Source organism: Mixophyes fleayi, chromosome 6 (assembly GCF_038048845.1).
Source record: "Mixophyes fleayi isolate aMixFle1 chromosome 6, aMixFle1.hap1, whole genome shotgun sequence".
In the NCBI taxonomy this organism is placed as follows: Eukaryota; Metazoa; Chordata; class Amphibia; order Anura; family Limnodynastidae; genus Mixophyes; species Mixophyes fleayi.
In genome coordinates this window covers 217,809,923-217,828,970 of record NC_134407.1, presented here as the reverse complement: position 1 = coordinate 217,828,970, position 19,048 = coordinate 217,809,923, and the positions used below count along the sequence as shown (strand labels likewise).

The 19,048-nt window shown below is 39.9% G+C and overlaps 1 protein-coding gene across 2 annotated transcripts; it reads right to left on the bottom strand.

Annotated features, from left to right (window-relative positions):
- Positions 1–1,792: 1,792 nt before the first annotated feature.
- On the bottom strand, positions 1,793–18,112 carry LOC142159878 (uncharacterized). Of its 2 annotated transcripts, none has more exons than XM_075214727.1 (6): positions 17,960–18,112; positions 16,645–16,836; positions 16,442–16,565; positions 16,225–16,322; positions 15,968–16,079; positions 1,793–5,148 (listed from the first exon to the last, which is right to left on the bottom strand). In XM_075214727.1, the coding sequence occupies exons 1-6, from the start codon at positions 18,062–18,064 to the stop codon at positions 4,256–4,258; spliced, it is 1,524 nt and encodes a 507-aa protein (XP_075070828.1). In that variant the 5' UTR covers positions 18,065–18,112; the 3' UTR covers positions 1,793–4,255. The 2 variants fall into 2 exon arrangements, with proteins under 2 accessions (XP_075070828.1, XP_075070827.1); XM_075214726.1 differs by lacking the exon at positions 1,793–5,148 and adding an exon at positions 10,441–14,342.
- Positions 18,113–19,048: the final 936 nt, after the last annotated feature.

Below are 19,048 nucleotides of genomic sequence, written 5' to 3'. Positions count from 1 at the left end.
AGAAAGTGAGCCTGCAATACAGCCAATAAAAGCCCCACAGAGTAAAAATAAACTTTTGAAAATAACAATCCCCAAACCTTTCTATCAGGACTCAGGACAGAAAAGGGGAGCTATAAAATGGCTGTTTATTCTGGTGTCTGCACACATAATTTTGAGAGACTACCATGGAGGAAGAGTAATTGATTCCCCCAGGGCCCAGCACTGAATTGGTAATATTCAACAACCCAGTGCCTAGCAGGGCTTCACTATCTTAGTGACCCTTGCCTGACCCTGTCTCCTGAGCTAAAAATAGAATTATTTTTTTTTTATAGAATGACTGCTCCTAGTAAGAAGCAGCCTGCTCAGGGACAAAGTACGATTTTCTATCCCTCTCACACAGCATTGTGCTGGGAGAGGGTTCACTTACCTTCTGCCACCCCTCCTCATGCAGTGTCTGCAGTCTATCTGACTGTCAGATCAGGAGGACGGACACAGCCTGCGTCGACTGTGCCGGATCCTAGGAGGGTATGAAAACATTGGGAGAGGGAGGCTGGCAACAGAGGCATCTTCCTGAAGCCTGAACCTATGGAAGCATGCCAAATCATCTGTATTGTTTTCACTGTATCACTGAGTGTATATAAGCAGGGGCTCTGGGACCAGCATGTAGTTTCTTTGACCACAGACTTCAGGATTGAAAGACTGTAAGCTGGAACCAGCAGGGTGCAGAGTATGTATCGGCTGTACTTATTTAATTGTTATTCTTTTGCTTTTGCTAATAAATCGCTTTGTGAGTTGGAACTACACAAATCGCATAGACAATGATTATTGGTAAACGATAAAATAACTTTAATACCCTTTGTCAGCTGTTCCATTATCTTATTACTCCTGATTAAATAATCATAATAAAAACACAGTCAACTTGGTTGGTAATTACAGATTTTATTACCTTATTTGTGAAGTGACTAAATAACTGTATGTCATATCCATATAAGCACTGAACTGTTTTGACATTACCATATAAAGAATAAAAAGTATATATACATACACACAAAAAAATGAGGTTAAATCAAAAACACATTCCATTAGTCACTGTAAACTACAATAAACAGTATATGAGGTATTATAAAATATAGGCCAGCAATGTACTTTAACTTGCACAGCAATAACGACAACTGAAAGTCTAGAAATATACTAATACTTTAAGGTGTGTGGGCATCTTTATACTACAGCAGATCAATTCATGGCGCTCAGTGATGTTCCTGGGGGGTGGAGTACTTGATTCCGATGACAAGAAAGCCGACTAGATTTTATCCAAACACGAAAATGTCGATTAGTATAATCGCGACATGTACAAAATACACACTTAAAAACTGACAGCCAACATCCGTGCTATAAACCCCAACAGCAGAAAATGCCGTCTCTTAAAAGGGCGACACTCATATTGCCGACATTAAGGGGGCAATGAGAGGAACCATTGCCTGGATCATGTAAAACCCTTAGTAAAAACCCTAACTGCTTTTTATATGACATTTCTTTTTAATGTAACGGTTTGACATGATCCAGCCGCCGGCTCCTCTCATTGCCACCTTAATGCCGGCAGTGTTGTTGTGTTAATTAACGTCAATCACACTGCCGGCATTTTCTGCTGTCGGGGATTATAGCACGGATGTCGGCTGTCTGTTGTGTGTATTTTGTACATTTCACGATTATACTGATTGCCATTTTCCTGTCTGTATAACACTTGTCGGCTTTGTAGTCATAAGAACGATGACTACCACTGGTTACTGGTTCATACAGTATTCATAGGCTGTATTCTCACTACTGTGAGGTATAGGTGTATCTGAGTGACGTAACCCAAACTGAGTGTGATTGTGATACTAACTCTTAAGACGCTCACTGATTTTGTGCTTTTAGTAAAGTTAGATGTGTCCTCTTGGTAATACATGTCTTTGTTTTGGTGCATCTTGTACCTTTCTTTATCTGTACACTGCCAAAGAGTTTCCACCCAGGACAGGTCTCTGGAAGGACCACATAGGTCCAACCCCTCCTTAATCAAATATGCCCTCATATAAAGCAAATATGGGACCCCCCTTAAAACACTGCCTGTTGCCTGAATAAGGAGAGTCTGAAGCATCGGTTTCCTGTGTTCCATATCTTAACACCAAATAATTTGTTCAATATGTAAATGAAAAGAGATGTCAATTAAATAAATGTACTTAACTTTCTGAATCAATACAATAAGAGAAGGTGAGATAGGTACTTCCAATCTAGAAGGTACAAGACATTCAGCTGCTGTAAGGAGAAGAGGAATGTGTTTACCGGTAATGTTTGTATCAGGAAAAATCAAATCAGACAATTGCTGGTTCCACTGGAGGTAATTTGCCAACAGGGAAAAAATGAAGCCCCACAGAGATTTAACATACTTGCCAACTTGTAATACCTCCCCCACTGCATCTCAGGTGGCAAGTGTGGGAGGGGGCATAGTGATGCAATAATATCACAGTGGCCTTGCCCACTGCTACCTAATACAGATATTCATGGCAGTGTGGGATGAGGCCTGATGACACAACTCATGGCATTAAGCCCTAACTCCACTGCAGTCGGAAAGGGTCTTTGCTGTTTTAGAAGTCTGGGAGGACTCCTCGGACATTCGGAGAGAGTAGGCAAGTATGGGATTTAATCATACACAGATACACGCTTTTGGGAACTATAAGAAGGGAGAGCTCTTTTGTGAGCAATGACGTAAATTTGCATTAATGAAATTGTGAAAATTATGCCTCAAATCCTGCTTATTTTATAACCACTGTACACTAAAAAGTCAACCTTTAATTGTTTCTTCAAAAATAGTGCTCATTCAGGCTTCATTTATGTCTTAAACTAAGAGTCAGGCGACATCAGCACTTTATCACTACATTTTATATTTGTGTGTTTGAATGTTTTTATATCACGCTTATTTAGGCCCCTATAAATGAGTTTTATGTACAAACTGCGCCTGGAATCTGCAAAAGGTGTCACATTTAAAAATATAGACTTGACATTCACCACCTCTAAGCAAATTTCTAGTCCCTTTGCAGAGGGGGAAAAGGCTTCGCATCCACCCACTAAAAATCTCTCCCGAAAAAACAATATGTTAATTTCAAATGCAGGTAAACACATGGAGCATGAGTGCACCTAGAACACATTCAGCAAGGAATATACATATCCAAGTTAAAAGTGCACTGTAGACCCACATCAATGCAGCTTCATAAGTGATCCAGTAAGATACTAACAGATTACAGAAATAACTAAATGAATTTAGAGAGTATGACCAAATATAATGCAGCAATGTACCAAAAGCCACATTATCCAATCCAGTGCTAACAATATATATTACTTAGGGTCCTATTGTAGCAACCATGTGGTCTGTTATTACTGTGGCGAGAGATGCCAATATTTAACATGAAGGAAACTGCAAAAAGTTCCACACATGAGCAATCTCTTCCAGTCTTACATTGATGACATGCATTCCTCGTATGACCATAGAACATGTCAACATACTGTGTTACTAGAGCTTTAAGTTTAAATAATCGAAATTGCACCGCACCAAGCTAGCCATTTATACTCCTTTTAAATTTTCTAATAAAGGAATGATTTTTTTTTCCTCATGGTTTTCAATGGAGGGTGCACTCACACACTCTGTAAAGGTCAGTACTATTTCCAGGAGAGAGAGAAAGGAGTGTGTATAGGAGTGGAGGCACTCAAATGGCCAAAATCCTTTAAAAAATTTAAACTTTATTGATTAATGTATAGACTATAGTAACATTGGGAAATAATTCCATTAAAGAACTAAGAGCGAAATGATAACATATTAACTAGTTTATTCCAGCCTGAAATAAACTAGTTAAGATGTTATCATTTCGACCAGCAGTGCAGCTGGGTAGTTTCTTCTACCTTCTTAACAGTTTGACACATTTATGATATATACACTTCACACTCTATTTTAACATTTCGCTATTAGTTCTTTAATGGAATTATTTCCCAATGTTACTATATTATATACATTAATCAATAAAGTTATAAATTATAAAAACTTTTGGCCATTTGAGTGACTCCACTCCTATACACACTTCTTTCTCTCTCTCCTGGAAATAGAATAGAGCTTTAAGTTGCCCACCATGTATGTATAATTATGTAAGTATTGCTTTCCTTTTTTTAATTTGTATGAATTTTCTTATGTGTAACAAGATTTGATTTTTGTGCAACACATTTCCCACATTCACAACATGAAAATTGCTTCTCACCTGTGTGAATTCTGATGTTTAAGAAGATTGGATTTATCTGTAAAACATTTCCCACATTCAGAACATGAAAATGGCTTCTCACCTGTGTAAATTCTCTGATGTTTAAGAAGATTGGATTTATCTGTAAAACATTTCCCACATTCAGAACATGAAAATGGCTTCTCACCTGTGTGAATTCTCTGATGTTTAAGAAGATTGGATTTATCTGTAAAACATTTCCCACATTCAGAACATGGAAATGGCTTCTCACCTGTGTGAGTTCTTTGATGTTTAAGAAGATCTGATTTTTGTATAAAACTTTTTCCACATTCAGAGCATGTAAATGGCTTCTCACCTATGTGAAATTTCTGATGTTGAACAAGATGTGATTGCTGTGCAAAACATTTCCCACACTCGGAACATAGAAATGGCTTCTCACCTGTGTGAGTTCTTTGATGTTTAAGAAGATCTGATTTTTGTATGAAATTTTTTCCACATTCAGAGCATGGAAATGACTTCTCACCTATGTGAATTTTCTGATGTTTAACTAGAGTTGATTTCTGTGCAAAACATTTCCCACACTCAGAGCATGGAAATGGTTTGTCAACTGTGTGAGTTTTCTGATGTCTAACAAGGACCGACTGATGCATAAAACATTTACCACATTCAAAACAGGGAAAGAGTCTATCCCCTGTATGAGCTGTACTATTTCTAACAATATCCGAGTTATCAGGAGAATATATCACATGATCAGAGGGGTCAGATAATATATCTGCACTGTGAAGTATTGGATGTATATTTAGGGCAATAGGGTTTTCTTCTGGAGAGTCTTGTGGGAAGTTGTTAATTTCTATTTCTGGGTATAAAATGTCACATCCCTCCGTGATATCCCTGCTTCTGTGCCTACCTGCTGGAAATAAATGTGTGGAAACAGACATATTATTTTAAATTGAGAAGCATACTATAACGCCCCAACATTTTCATAGTATGAATGATTTCAAGTTGTTCAGTTGATTAATTTCAGATTGCAAACTATGAACACTTTATTACAATTATATATGCATATAGCAAATATGAATTATTAGTTGAACAGATAAAAGACTGGCTTAAAATATAACATAAGCCCATTACCAAGCACTTTACATAGCCCCTGCCACAGGTACACGCAATTTACACAGCTACATTGGAGAACACCAGGAAAAAGACACGTGGCTAGTAATGTTTCCCAAGCATACACATTGCCCATCCCGCAGCGTAGCCAGAAGCCTCTTTAGCCAGTAACATTGTCCATTTACCCACGTAAATAGTTTTTCCTGCACAGGATAACTATGTTATCCTCTCCCCACGTTTAATAATATTATATTTCCCACATCATCATATAAGGGGAGGTGCCACCAAACATTCCCACATCATCATATAAGGGGAGGTGCCACCAAACATTCCCACATCATCATATAAGGGGAGGCGCCACCAAACATTCCCACATCATCATATAAGGGGAGGCGCCACCAAACATTCCCACATCATCATATAAGGGGAGGCGCCACCAAACATTCCCACATCATCATATAAGGGGAGGCGCCACCAAACATTCCCACATCATCATATAAGGGGAGGCGCCACCAAACATTCCCACATCATCATATAAGGGGAGGCGCCACCAAACAAAACCCAGTCAAACGACTTAAAATATACTCAAACAGAAAAAGGAGAAAGGGACTTTTGTATTGGAGATGGAGCTCCAATAGCGATCACGTGATCGCGGCTCTAGCGCATGCGCCGCTTCGGTTGCCAGGCAACCCAGACGCTTCCCTGCGATCAGCTGAGACTGATCGCCGGAACTTCCTCCATAGGGCTTCCTGACTGCCCCTATTTAAACTATTAGGGTGCTAGAGTATTGGTTCTAACCAGCTCCAGCATTTAATTTATATTTCCTGTTCCTGACCTCCTGTGTATAGACTCCTTGGCTTGTTTGACCTCTCTTCCAGATTTCCCTTGTACTTCGTTGCCCGCACTGGTATTGACCTTTAGACCGTCCCTGACTACTCTTGCCTGCTCTCCGTGGTACCTCGCTTCCTTGGTTTCGACTCGGCCTGTCTGACTACCCTCCATTCGCTGCACTGGTGACTTCCTGGGAGAACTGCGACCTGCACATCGCACGCAGCAAAGCCCAAACCTCCTTGCGGGGGTCCCTGGTGAACACCGGTGGTGTGTTAGACTCCGCACCTCTCAGGTTAGTAGCGCTAATACCAGTCAGTGATATTCTCTGTGTAAAAGTGTGACAATGCGTCTGCGGAGACAGGCGAAAAACCTGGCTAGCCAGATTCTGATCGGATTTGTTCCATTGCGACAGGAGTTCCAATTGAAACTGTCGTGCATGGAACTGAGCAAACTGCATCGCTTCGAATCACGATACCATCTTGCCCAGAAGTCTCATTGCAAAATGAATGGAAGGTCTCCTTGCCACCAACAGGGATTTCACCATCCTCTGCAAGGCTAGGATCTTGTCCTGAGGAAAGAACAACCGTCTCAGACGGGTATCGAATAAGAGACCCAGAAACACCATCCGCTGGGATAGGATCAACTTGGATTTTTTGAAGTTGATAATCCAACCGTGCGACTCCAGGGTCTGGATTACTACCTGAATATGCACCAACAGAAGCTTCTCTGAAAAATCTGCCTTTAAAAGTAGATCATCCAGGTAAGGGATGATTGTAATTCCCTTGGCCCTTAGCAGAGCAGCCATAACCGCCATGATCTTGGTGAAGATACGTGGAGCTGTGGCGAGACCGAACGGGAGAGCCTGAAATTGGAAGTGCTCTGACCGAACTGCAAACCTCAACAGGGACTGATGACCCTTCCAAATAGGCACATGGAGATATGCATCCTTGATGTCTAGAGCCACCATAAATTCTCCCTGTTCCATGCCGAGAATGACCGAGCGTAAAGACTCCATCTTGAAGCTGGGCACACTGACCTGTGTATTGAAATACTTTAGATTGAGAATCGTTCTAAAGGAGCCGTCTGGTTTTGTCACAAGAAAAAGATTGTAATAAAACCCCAAACCTCTTTGAGAATAGGGAACCGGAATAATCACTCCAGATGAAAGAAGGGATTGAATCGCTTCTGTTAAAGCCAATCGTTTCCTCGGACAAGACAGAAGCCCTGTGGTGAAGAATCGTCTGTGAGGAAGACCGAGCAGATCGATCTTGTAACCCTGGTTCACCACTCCCCGAATCCAGACATCGATAGTGGACTGACACCATTGATCCCTGAACCGCAGAAGACGGGCTCCTACCACTGACAGTGGAGGAGCAAAAAAACCTGTTATGCAGACTGTTTGTCTGCAGGCTTTGCAGCTGGACGTCGCCCAGACCAGGCCTATCGTCCCCGCTGCAAACCACCTCCAGGGGCGGATGACTGGCCTGTAGAAGATTGGCCTGAGGAATATTAACCCCAAAACCTTCCTGAGGACTGAAAGGACTGAAATTTGGATAATCTTTGTTTGGGAGAAAACAGTATGGTCTCAAGAACCTTTTCAGACTCCCCATCAGCCTTCCAGGACTTAAGGCAGAGAATACGACAAGCCGAAACTGCAGAGGCAGATATACGTGCACCAATCAGTCCCGCGTATGTAGCTGCCTCTCGTAAATAATCTATCGCCGTCTGAATTTGCTCCACTAATGGAAGCAGTTCAGAGGAAGGCCTGCCTGCCAACAAACCCTGAAAACGTTGTTTTGACCAGCGTTCTACTGCTTTGTGAACCCACACAGATGCCAAAGCAGGCCTGAAAGAGGCACATGCTGCCACGAAAATGAATTTAAGGACGGCCTTAACCCAATGGTCTGTACCATCCTTAAGAGTGGCAATGTTAGGAAAAGGAATAGTAGTTAACTTGGCTAACATTGTAACTGCAGCATCCACGCGTGGAAGCGTCTACCATTTAGCAAAAACTTTAGTAGGAAAAGGATAAACCGACTGCAGTCACCGAAATACTTGGAACTTGCTATCTGGGGAACTCCAAGGCTCTGAAAACAAATCTTCCAATAAGGAAGATGCCAGGAAAAAGAATCTTTTTTTTTTTTCCCTTCTCCGTGTAAAAAGAGGAGCTTGTGCAACATGAGGAACCTCTTACTTAGGAAAGTGAAGTACCTGACACACAGCTTGTATTAATTCCTCCACACTCTGGCGAACCGAATGAATCTCCTCCACAACCGAAGGAGCATCCATGTCAGAATTCACCGCTAAATTACCTTTATTCTGGGAACTACAGTCAAAATCTGGCTTATTTTCCTGAAGTTGTGGCGCCGTCCTCCTACGCTTATGTGAGGAAGACGGTGCCACAGATTGTAACATCTTCTCTAAGAGGAAGAAACCTAAACTATACCCTGTACAGAGGATGCAATTCCCTGTACCCAAGCAGGCTGTACAGACTCTGCCAGGGAGAAACAGTCAAACCTTGACTTAGCAAACTAGAACCCATGTCAGTTGCTACAGTGCAAGCAGAATCAGAAGATGGAGCGACCACAGCCTGTGACAGCAACAACTGAGCAAGTTCAACCACTGTATTGGAGAAGGACCGAACCCAGGCATGTGTTGCCATAAGTAAAGCAGCAGCTTCTGTATTACACGGTATGCTCTCTGAGGACCAGCAGGCTGCGCACAGAGCCTGCGCGCCTGACTGACCTGATGGTAGCTTTACGTGACCGACAGCCCAGGTGAAACTCAACATTGATGTAACACCAGCTTTACCGCGCATGGCTTTTCCCCTTCTGACATGTTAACAGATGGGACAAAACACAAACAAAACAGTGTAATAAACAGTGTAACAAAACACAATTTAAATAACAAGCAGCCCACAATACTGAACAGAAAGTGAGCCTGCAATACAGCCAATAAAAGCCCCACAGAGTAAAAATAAACTTTTGAAAATAACAATCCCCAAACCTTTCTATCAGGACTCAGGACAGAAAAGGGGAGCTATAAAATGGCTGTTTATTCTGGTGTCTGCACACATAATTTTGAGAGACTACCATGGAGGAAGAGTAATTGATTCCCCCAGGGCCCAGCACTGAATTGGTAATATTCAACAACCCAGTGCCTAGCAGGGCTTCACTATCTTAGTGACCCTTGCCTGACCCTGTCTCCTGAGCTAAAAATAGAATTTTTTTTTTTTTTTATAGAATGACTGCTCCTAGTAAGAAGCAGCCTGCTCAGGGACAAAGTACGATTTTCTATCCCTCTCACACAGCATTGTGCTGGGAGAGGGTTCACTTACCTTCTGCCACCCCTCCTCATGCAGTGTCTGCAGTCTATCTGACTGTCAGATCAGGAGGACGGACACAGCCTGCGTCGACTGTGCCGGATCCTAGGAAGGTATGAAAACATTGGGAGAGGGAGGCTGGCAACAGAGGCATCTTCCTGAAGCCTGAACCTATGGAAGCATGCCAAATCATCTGTATTGTTTTCACTGTATCACTGAGTGTATATAAGCAGGGGCTCTGGGACCAGCATGTAGTTTCTTTGACCACAGACTTCAGGATTGAAAGACTGTAAGCTGGAACCAGCAGGGTGCAGAGTATGTATCGGCTGTACTTATTTAATTGTTATTCTTTTGCTTTTGCTAATAAATCGCTTTGTGAGTTGGAACTACACAAATCGCATAGACAATGATTATTGGTAAACGATAAAATAACTTTAATACCCTTTGTCAGCTGTTCCATTATCTTATTACTCCTGATTAAATAATCATAATAAAAACACAGTCAACTTGGTTGGTAATTACAGATTTTATTACCTTATTTGTGAAGTGACTAAATAACTGTATGTCATATCCATATAAGCACTGAACTGTTTTGACATTACCATATAAAGAATAAAAAGTATATATACATACACACAAAAAAATGAGGTTAAATCAAAAACACATTCCATTAGTCACTGTAAACTACAATAAACAGTATATGAGGTAATATAAAATATAGGCCAGCAATGTACTTTAACTTGCACAGCAATAACGACAACTGAAAGTCTAGAAATATACTAATACTTTAAGGTGTGTGGGCATCTTTATACTACAGCAGATCAATTCATGGCGCTCAGTGATGTTCCTGGGGGGTGGAGTACTTGATTCCGATGACAAGAAAGCCGACTAGATTTTATCCAAACACGAAAATGTCGATTAGTATAATCGCGACATGTACAAAATACACACTTAAAAACTGACAGCCAACATCCGTGCTATAAACCCCAACAGCAGAAAATGCCGTCTCTTAAAAGGGCGACACTCATATTGCCGACATTAAGGGGGCAATGAGAGGAACCATTGCCTGGATCATGTAAAACCCTTAGTAAAAACCCTAACTGCTTTTTATATGACATTTCTTTTTAATGTAACGGTTTGACATGATCCAGCCGCCGGCTCCTCTCATTGCCACCTTAATGCCGGCAGTGTTGTTGTGTTAATTAACGTCAATCACACTGCCGGCATTTTCTGCTGTCGGGGATTATAGCACGGATGTCGGCTGTCTGTTGTGTGTATTTTGTACATTTCACGATTATACTGATTGCCATTTTCCTGTCTGTATAACACTTGTCGGCTTTGTAGTCATAAGAACGATGACTATCACTGGTTACTGGTTCATACAGTATTCATAGGCTGTATTCTCACTACTGTGAGGTATAGGTGTATCTGAGTGACGTAACCCAAACTGAGTGTGATTGTGATACTAACTCTTAAGACGCTCACTGATTTTGTGCTTTTAGTAAAGTTAGATGTGTCCTCTTGGTAATACATGTCTTTGTTTTGGTGCATCTTGTACCTTTCTTTATCTGTACACTGCCAAAGAGTTTCCACCCAGGACAGGTCTCTGGAAGGACCACATAGGTCCAACCCCTCCTTAATCAAATATGCCCTCATATAAAGCAAATATGGGACCCCCCTTAAAACACTGCCTGTTGCCTGAATAAGGAGAGTCTGAAGCATCGGTTTCCTGTGTTCCATATCTTAACACCAAATAATTTGTTCAATATGTAAATGAAAAGAGATGTCAATTAAATAAATGTACTTAACTTTCTGAATCAATACAATAAGAGAAGGTGAGATAGGTACTTCCAATCTAGAAGGTACAAGACATTCAGCTGCTGTAAGGAGAAGAGGAATGTGTTTACCGGTAATGTTTGTATCAGGAAAAATCAAATCAGACAATTGCTGGTTCCACTGGAGGTAATTTGCCAACAGGGAAAAAATGAAGCCCCACAGAGATTTAACATACTTGCCAACTTGTAATACCTCCCCCACTGCATCTCAGGTGGCAAGTGTGGGAGGGGGCATAGTGATGCAATAATATCACAGTGGCCTTGCCCACTGCTACCTAATACAGATATCCATGGCAGTGTGGGATGAGGCCTGATGACACAACTCATGGCATTAAGCCCTAACTCCACTGCAGTCGGAAAGGGTCTTTGCTGTTTTAGAAGTCTGGGAGGACTCCTCGGACATTCGGAGAGAGTAGGCAAGTATGGGATTTAATCATACACAGATACACGCTTTTGGGAACTATAAGAAGGGAGAGCTCTTTTGTGAGCAATGACGTAAATTTGCATTAATGAAATTGTGAAAATTATGCCTCAAATCCTGCTTATTTTATAACCACTGTACACTAAAAAGTCAACCTTTAATTGTTTCTTCAAAAATAGTGCTCATTCAGGCTTCATTTATGTCTTAAACTAAGAGTCAGGCGACATCAGCACTTTATCACTACATTTTATATTTGTGTGTTTGAATGTTTTTATATCACGCTTATTTAGGCCCCTATAAATGAGTTTTATGTACAAACTGCGCCTGGAATCTGCAAAAGGTGTCACATTTAAAAATATAGACTTGACATTCACCACCTCTAAGCAAATTTCTAGTCCCTTTGCAGAGGGGGAAAAGGCTTCGCATCCACCCACTAAAAATCTCTCCCGAAAAAACAATATGTTAATTTCAAATGCAGGTAAACACATGGAGCATGAGTGCACCTAGAACACATTCAGCAAGGAATATACATATCCAAGTTAAAAGTGCACTGTAGACCCACATCAATGCAGCTTCATAAGTGATCCAGTAAGATACTAACAGATTACAGAAATAACTAAATGAATTTAGAGAGTATGACCAAATATAATGCAGCAATGTACCAAAAGCCACATTATCCAATCCAGTGCTAACAATATATATTACTTAGGGTCCTATTGTAGCAACCATGTGGTCTGTTATTACTGTGGCGAGAGATGCCAATATTTAACATGAAGGAAGCTGCAAAAAGTTCCACACATGAGCAATCTCTTCCAGTCTTACATTGATGACATGCATTCCTCGTATGACCATAGAACATGTCAACATACTGTGTTACTAGAGCTTTAAGTTTAAATAATCGAAATTGCACCGCACCAAGCTAGCCATTTATACTCCTTTTAAATTTTCTAATAAAGGAATGATTTTTTTTTCCTCATGGTTTTCAATGGAGGGTGCACTCACACACTCTGTAAAGGTCAGTACTATTTCCAGGAGAGAGAGAAAGGAGTGTGTATAGGAGTGGAGGCACTCAAATGGCCAAAATCCTTTAAAAAATTTAAACTTTATTGATTAATGTATAGACTATAGTAACATTGGGAAATAATTCCATTAAAGAACTAAGAGCGAAATGATAACATATTAACTAGTTTATTCCAGCCTGAAATAAACTAGTTAAGATGTTATCATTTCGACCAGCAGTGCAGCTGGGTAGTTTCTTCTACCTTCTTAACAGTTTGACACATTTATGATATATACACTTCACACTCTATTTTAACATTTCGCTATTAGTTCTTTAATGGAATTATTTCCCAATGTTACTATATTATATACATTAATCAATAAAGTTATAAATTATAAAAACTTTTGGCCATTTGAGTGACTCCACTCCTATACACACTTCTTTCTCTCTCTCCTGGAAATAGAATAGAGCTTTAAGTTGCCCACCATGTATGTATAATTATGTAAGTATTGCTTTCCTTTTTTTAATTTGTATGAATTTTCTTATGTGTAACAAGATTTGATTTTTGTGCAACACATTTCCCACATTCACAACATGAAAATTGCTTCTCACCTGTGTGAATTCTGATGTTTAAGAAGATTGGATTTATCTGTAAAACATTTCCCACATTCAGAACATGAAAATGGCTTCTCACCTGTGTGAATTCTCTGATGTTTAAGAAGATTGGATTTATCTGTAAAACATTTCCCACATTCAGAACATGAAAATGCCTTCACACCTGTGTGAATTCTCTGATGTTTTAGAAGAGTGTATTTATGTGCAACACATTTCCCACATTCAGAACATACAAATGGCTTCTCACCTGTGTGAAATCTCTGATGTTTAACTAGAGTTGATTTCTGTGTAAAACATTTTCCACACTCATGACATGGAAATGGCTTCTCACCTGTGTGAGTTCTTTGATGTTTAAGAAGATCTGATTTTTGTATGAAACTTTTTCCACATTCAGAGCATGTAAATGGCTTCTCACCTATGTGAAATTTCTGATGTTGAACAAGATGTGATTGCTGTGCAAAACATTTCCCACACTCGGAACATAGAAATGGCTTCTCACCTGTGTGAGTTCTTTGATGTTTAAGAAGATCTGATTTTTGTATGAAACTTTTTCCACATTCAGAGCATGGAAATGACTTCTCACCTATGTGAATTTTCTGATGTTTAACTAGAGTTGATTTCTGTGCAAAACATTTCCCACACTCGGAACATGGAAATGGTTTGTCAACTGTGTGAGTTTTCTGATGTCTAACAAGGACCGACTGATGCATAAAACATTTACCACATTCAAAACAGGGAAAGAGTCTATCCCCTGTATGAGCTGTACTATTTCTAACAATATCCGAGTTATCAGGAGAATATATCACATGATCAGAGGGGTCAGATAATATATCTGCACTGTGAAGTATTGGATGTATATTTAGGGCAATAGGGTTTTCTTCTGGAGAGTCTTGTGGGAAGTTGTTAATTTCTATTTCTGGGTATAAAATGTCACATCCCTCCGTGATATCCCTGTTTCTGTGCCTACCTGCTGGAAATAAATGTGTGGAAACAGACATATTATTTTAAATTGAGAAGCATACTATAACGCCCCAACATTTTCATAGTATGAATGATTTCAAGTTGTTCAGTTGATTAATTTCAGATTGCAAACTATGAACACTTTATTACAATTATATATGCATATAGCAAATATGAATTATTAGTTGAACAGATAAAAGACTGGCTTAAAATATAAGATAAGCCCATTACCAAGCACTTTACATAGCCCCTGCCACAGGTACATGCAATTTACACAGCTACATTGGAGAACACCAGGAAAAAGACACGTGGCTACTAATGTTTCCCAAGCATACACATTGCCCATCCCGCAGCGTAGCCAGAAGCCTCTTTAGCCAGTAACATTGTCCATTTACCCACGTAAATAGTTTTTCCTGCACAGGATAACTATGTTATCCTCTCCCCACGTTTAATAATATTATATTTCCCACATCATCATATAAGGGGAGGTGCCACCAAACATTCCCACATCATCATATAAGGGGAGGTGCCACCAAACATTCCCACATCATCATATAAGGGGAGGCGCCACCAAACATTCCCACATCATCATATAAGGGGAGGTGCCACCAAACATTCCCACATCATCATATAAGGGGAGGTGCCACCAAACATTCCCACATCATCATATAAGGGGAGGCGCCACCAAACATTCCCACATCATCATATAAGGGGAGGCGCCACCAAACATTCCCACATCATCATATAAGGGGAGGCGCCACCAAACATTCCCACATCATCATATAAGGGGAGGCGCCACCAAACATTCCCACATCATCATATAAGGGGAGGCGCCACCAAACATTCCCACATCATCATATAAGGGGAGGCGCCACCAAACATTCCCACATCATCATATAAGGGGAGGCGCCACCAAACATTCCCACATCATCATATAAGGGGAGGCGCCACCAAACAAAACCCAGTCAAACGACTTAAAATATACTCAAACAGAAAAAGGAGAAAGGGACTTTTGTATTGGAGATGGAGCTCTATTGTAATGACACATAAGAAACTTTATTAAAGTCTCAATAAAATTAGTAAGAACTAAACCAACCCCGGATCTCATTCATTATCAGAAAAATAATTAATTAAATATACAGTAAAGAAATATTAGGTTATAAGAATTAAAATCTCATTTAACCGCTTTATGATTAGTATAATGGGGAGCTGTAAAGTCTCCTCTATCCATATTGTTCCAATATTCCGATTATTAAATGAGATTCCTATTTATTGGGGTTCCATGTAGACGTTTCCTTAGTACATTAATTTCTTTATAAATGTATAATCTTTGGGGGAGCTGTATTTTGTATATTGAGATAATAGGGTCTCACCCCAATGATCAGTGATTGAATCACTATGGTGACGTCCCTTGTACTGAGTGTGGGGAGGAGACTGATCAGATCTCCTGGCTGGTAGCACAATGATATAATATGAGGATATAATATGAGGAGGAGAACCGGAGTCTAATAGGGGCTGATGGCTCCAAACTCCCCCACTGGGCAGCTAATTTGTTTGAACTGATGGAGGAAGGAAACCGTTGTAATGACTGATCAAGTACAATATGTGACTCTTTTCTAAGTGTTTATTACTCACCTGTGCTGATATCTGTAGGGATTTCCTCCTCCTTACGCTGCTTAAGACCTCTCACATATGTATTTTCCACTTCATCAAAAGTTTCTATTTTAATATCAGTCAGGTCTTCACCCTAAATAACACCCAAAACAATAAAATACCACTTATTTGAGGTATTATTTAAACAGAAGACTAACAGTGTATTAGACTCCATATATAATGTAGTGGAATGTCACTTTGGTACTTTGGCATTTGGTGAGACCCTAAATTCCATCTACCTGATACTCCTGTGGGATCCTGTGATTTTCCTCTGTACAATCCTGTGAATAAAGAGGACGGGGACATCTCTCTGGGGTATTTAGGTAACTGGATTCATCTGTAGGAGGCATACAGTGAAAGGGTACATATTTTATATGCAATTAACAGATGATGTATGTATCTAGGTGGCCCTCCAAACTATTCCTTCCTTTACAATAAATGAAAGTCTCCTCTTACCCAGTGATGTGAGGCTCTGGTGATTCTCCATCATCACGTCCTTGTACAGATCCTTGTGTCCTTCTATATACTCCCACTCTTCCATGGAGAAATAGACAGTGACATCCTCACACCTTATAGGAACCTGACACACACAATGATACAGTCATCACCCAGACACATCCCCTGGTGTTACTGTATAATGTCCCATTCCCAGCAGTCACCTCTCCAGTCAGCAGCTGAATGATCTTGTTGGTGAGTTCTAGAATCCTCTGGTCATTGTTTCTCTCATGTATCAGTGAGTGAGGTGGAGGCACCTTGATGGGGCTCTGGGTCCTGCTTAATCCTACGGACACACCGGGATGGCTCAGGGGTGTCACACTCTCACTGGATGTCTTCTTCACTACTGTGAAATCCTGTGTATTGTGGGAGACAGCAATAAAAAGGTAAATTAAAATTCCACCTACATGGAGGTGGTATTTGTAGGGGACAATTGTGCTGTAAATAGAGGACTTAGAATGTCTGTCTCGCTGAAGACAGAAGGTGAGATAAGTGCTATAAACAATCTACAAGACAGAGCATATAGAAAACAGTAACAGGTAGCACATGTCCATCAATTGTAAAATTAAGTAATAGTTGTCGAATTTGCAAATTTAAAATAAGTGAGATCCATATGCCAGATGTAGAATTTAATTACACCTTAAAAAACTCAGCAAAAGCTGTAAACCGATACATTCACGAGACCCAATGTCTCATGAATGCATCAGTGACATCAAAATCAACCTACTGTGAGCATAGTAGTATGAGCCAACTTTTGTGAAGATTTTGGGACTGAAACTTTTATCTGAGGCAGCCTACTTGCTGCTCATTCACAGCTGTGCAGATGACAAGACTGATAACCAAAGAGATAACGAACACCATCCTGTGAGCCAGAGAGGAGAGGCTCATGGGAAGAATACACTGGGGGGAAAAACCAAGAGAGAAATATTCTAAGGTCACTACAAAACTTTGGGATTAATTTGGACACAAAGCTGTACTTGTGGGATCTATTGTGAAAAAATAAAGAGAAGGATAAAACAGGAAAAAAAACATAACTTTTATTCAACATTACTTAGATTATCAGTGTGAAAATCTCCTTATCTGCAAAATAGTTTAGAAATATGTCCTAGTTACTTCTCCAAGGCTGGGGTCACAGAGTTAAGGGGGGGCCTCTCTGAGACCAGAAACACAGGGGCACTGTTGAAATATGTGTAACTAAGAAAGTGACCACTTAGTGTATTTGCTGCAATTTCCTCCACTTGAAATCGGCTACAAATCCCTGAACTGTGCTTTTGGAGATTGTTGTTCTCTCCGTTTTAATTTCATTCTAGAAATTGGAAGATAATTTTCATCCCAACAACGACATGAAATGTAAATGCTTCCGCTCTGCTGATACACACTAATCACTGTAGGGAGGTTACAGTTTTGTCTCCAGTCAGGTCCCTATTTAATAAATATAGGTAAGAGTGATGTCACTGTGAGTTTCCCAGAATCCCTCACCTCTCCAGTCAGCAGGCAGATTATCTGCAGGGTAAGATTTAATATTCTCTCACTCAGGTCACTCCTGTCCTTTTCCATCCTCAGTAGTTTACACAGGGTGGGCATCACTCTCACATGACTTCAAATAAAGACCCTCTGCCTCCTCACAGCTCAAATATCTAGGAAAATATAGAATAATTATAATAAACATAAGACGGAACACATGTAACATTTAAATATGAAATATGAGATATATCATGCAAATATATATTCATGCTTACATATATACAAATGACATCCATGCATAGATACATAAACATTGCAACCATGTATAGATACATACAAATATAGATGTAGGGACAGGACACTGTATATACTATAGATATAGATGTAGGGATAGGACACTGTATATACTATAGATATAAGGACAGGACACTGTATATACTATAGATATAGATGTAAGGACAGGACACTGTATATACTATAGATATAGATGTAGGGACAGGACACTGTATATACTATAGATATAAGGACAGGACACTGTACATACTATAGATATAGATGTAAGGACAGGACACTGTACATACTATAAATATAGATGTAGGGACAGGACACTGTATATACTATAGATATAGATGTAAGGACAGGACACTGTATATACTATAGATATAGATGTAGGGATAGGACACTGTATATACTATAGATATAGATATAAGGACAAGACACTGTATATACTATAGATATAGATATAAGGACAGGACACTGTATATACTATAGATATAGATATAAGGACAGGACACTGTATATACTATAGATATAGATATAAGGACAGGACACTGTATATACTATAGATATAGATATAAGGACAGGACACTGTATATACTATAGATATAGATGTAGGGACAGGACACTGTATATACTATAGATATAGATGTAAGGATAGGACACTGTATATACTATAGATATAGATGTAGGGACAGGACACTGTATATACTATAGATATAAGGACAGGACACTGTATATACTATAGATATAGATGTAGGGACAGGACACTGTATATACTATAGATATAGATGTAAGGATAGGACACTGTATATACTATAGATATAG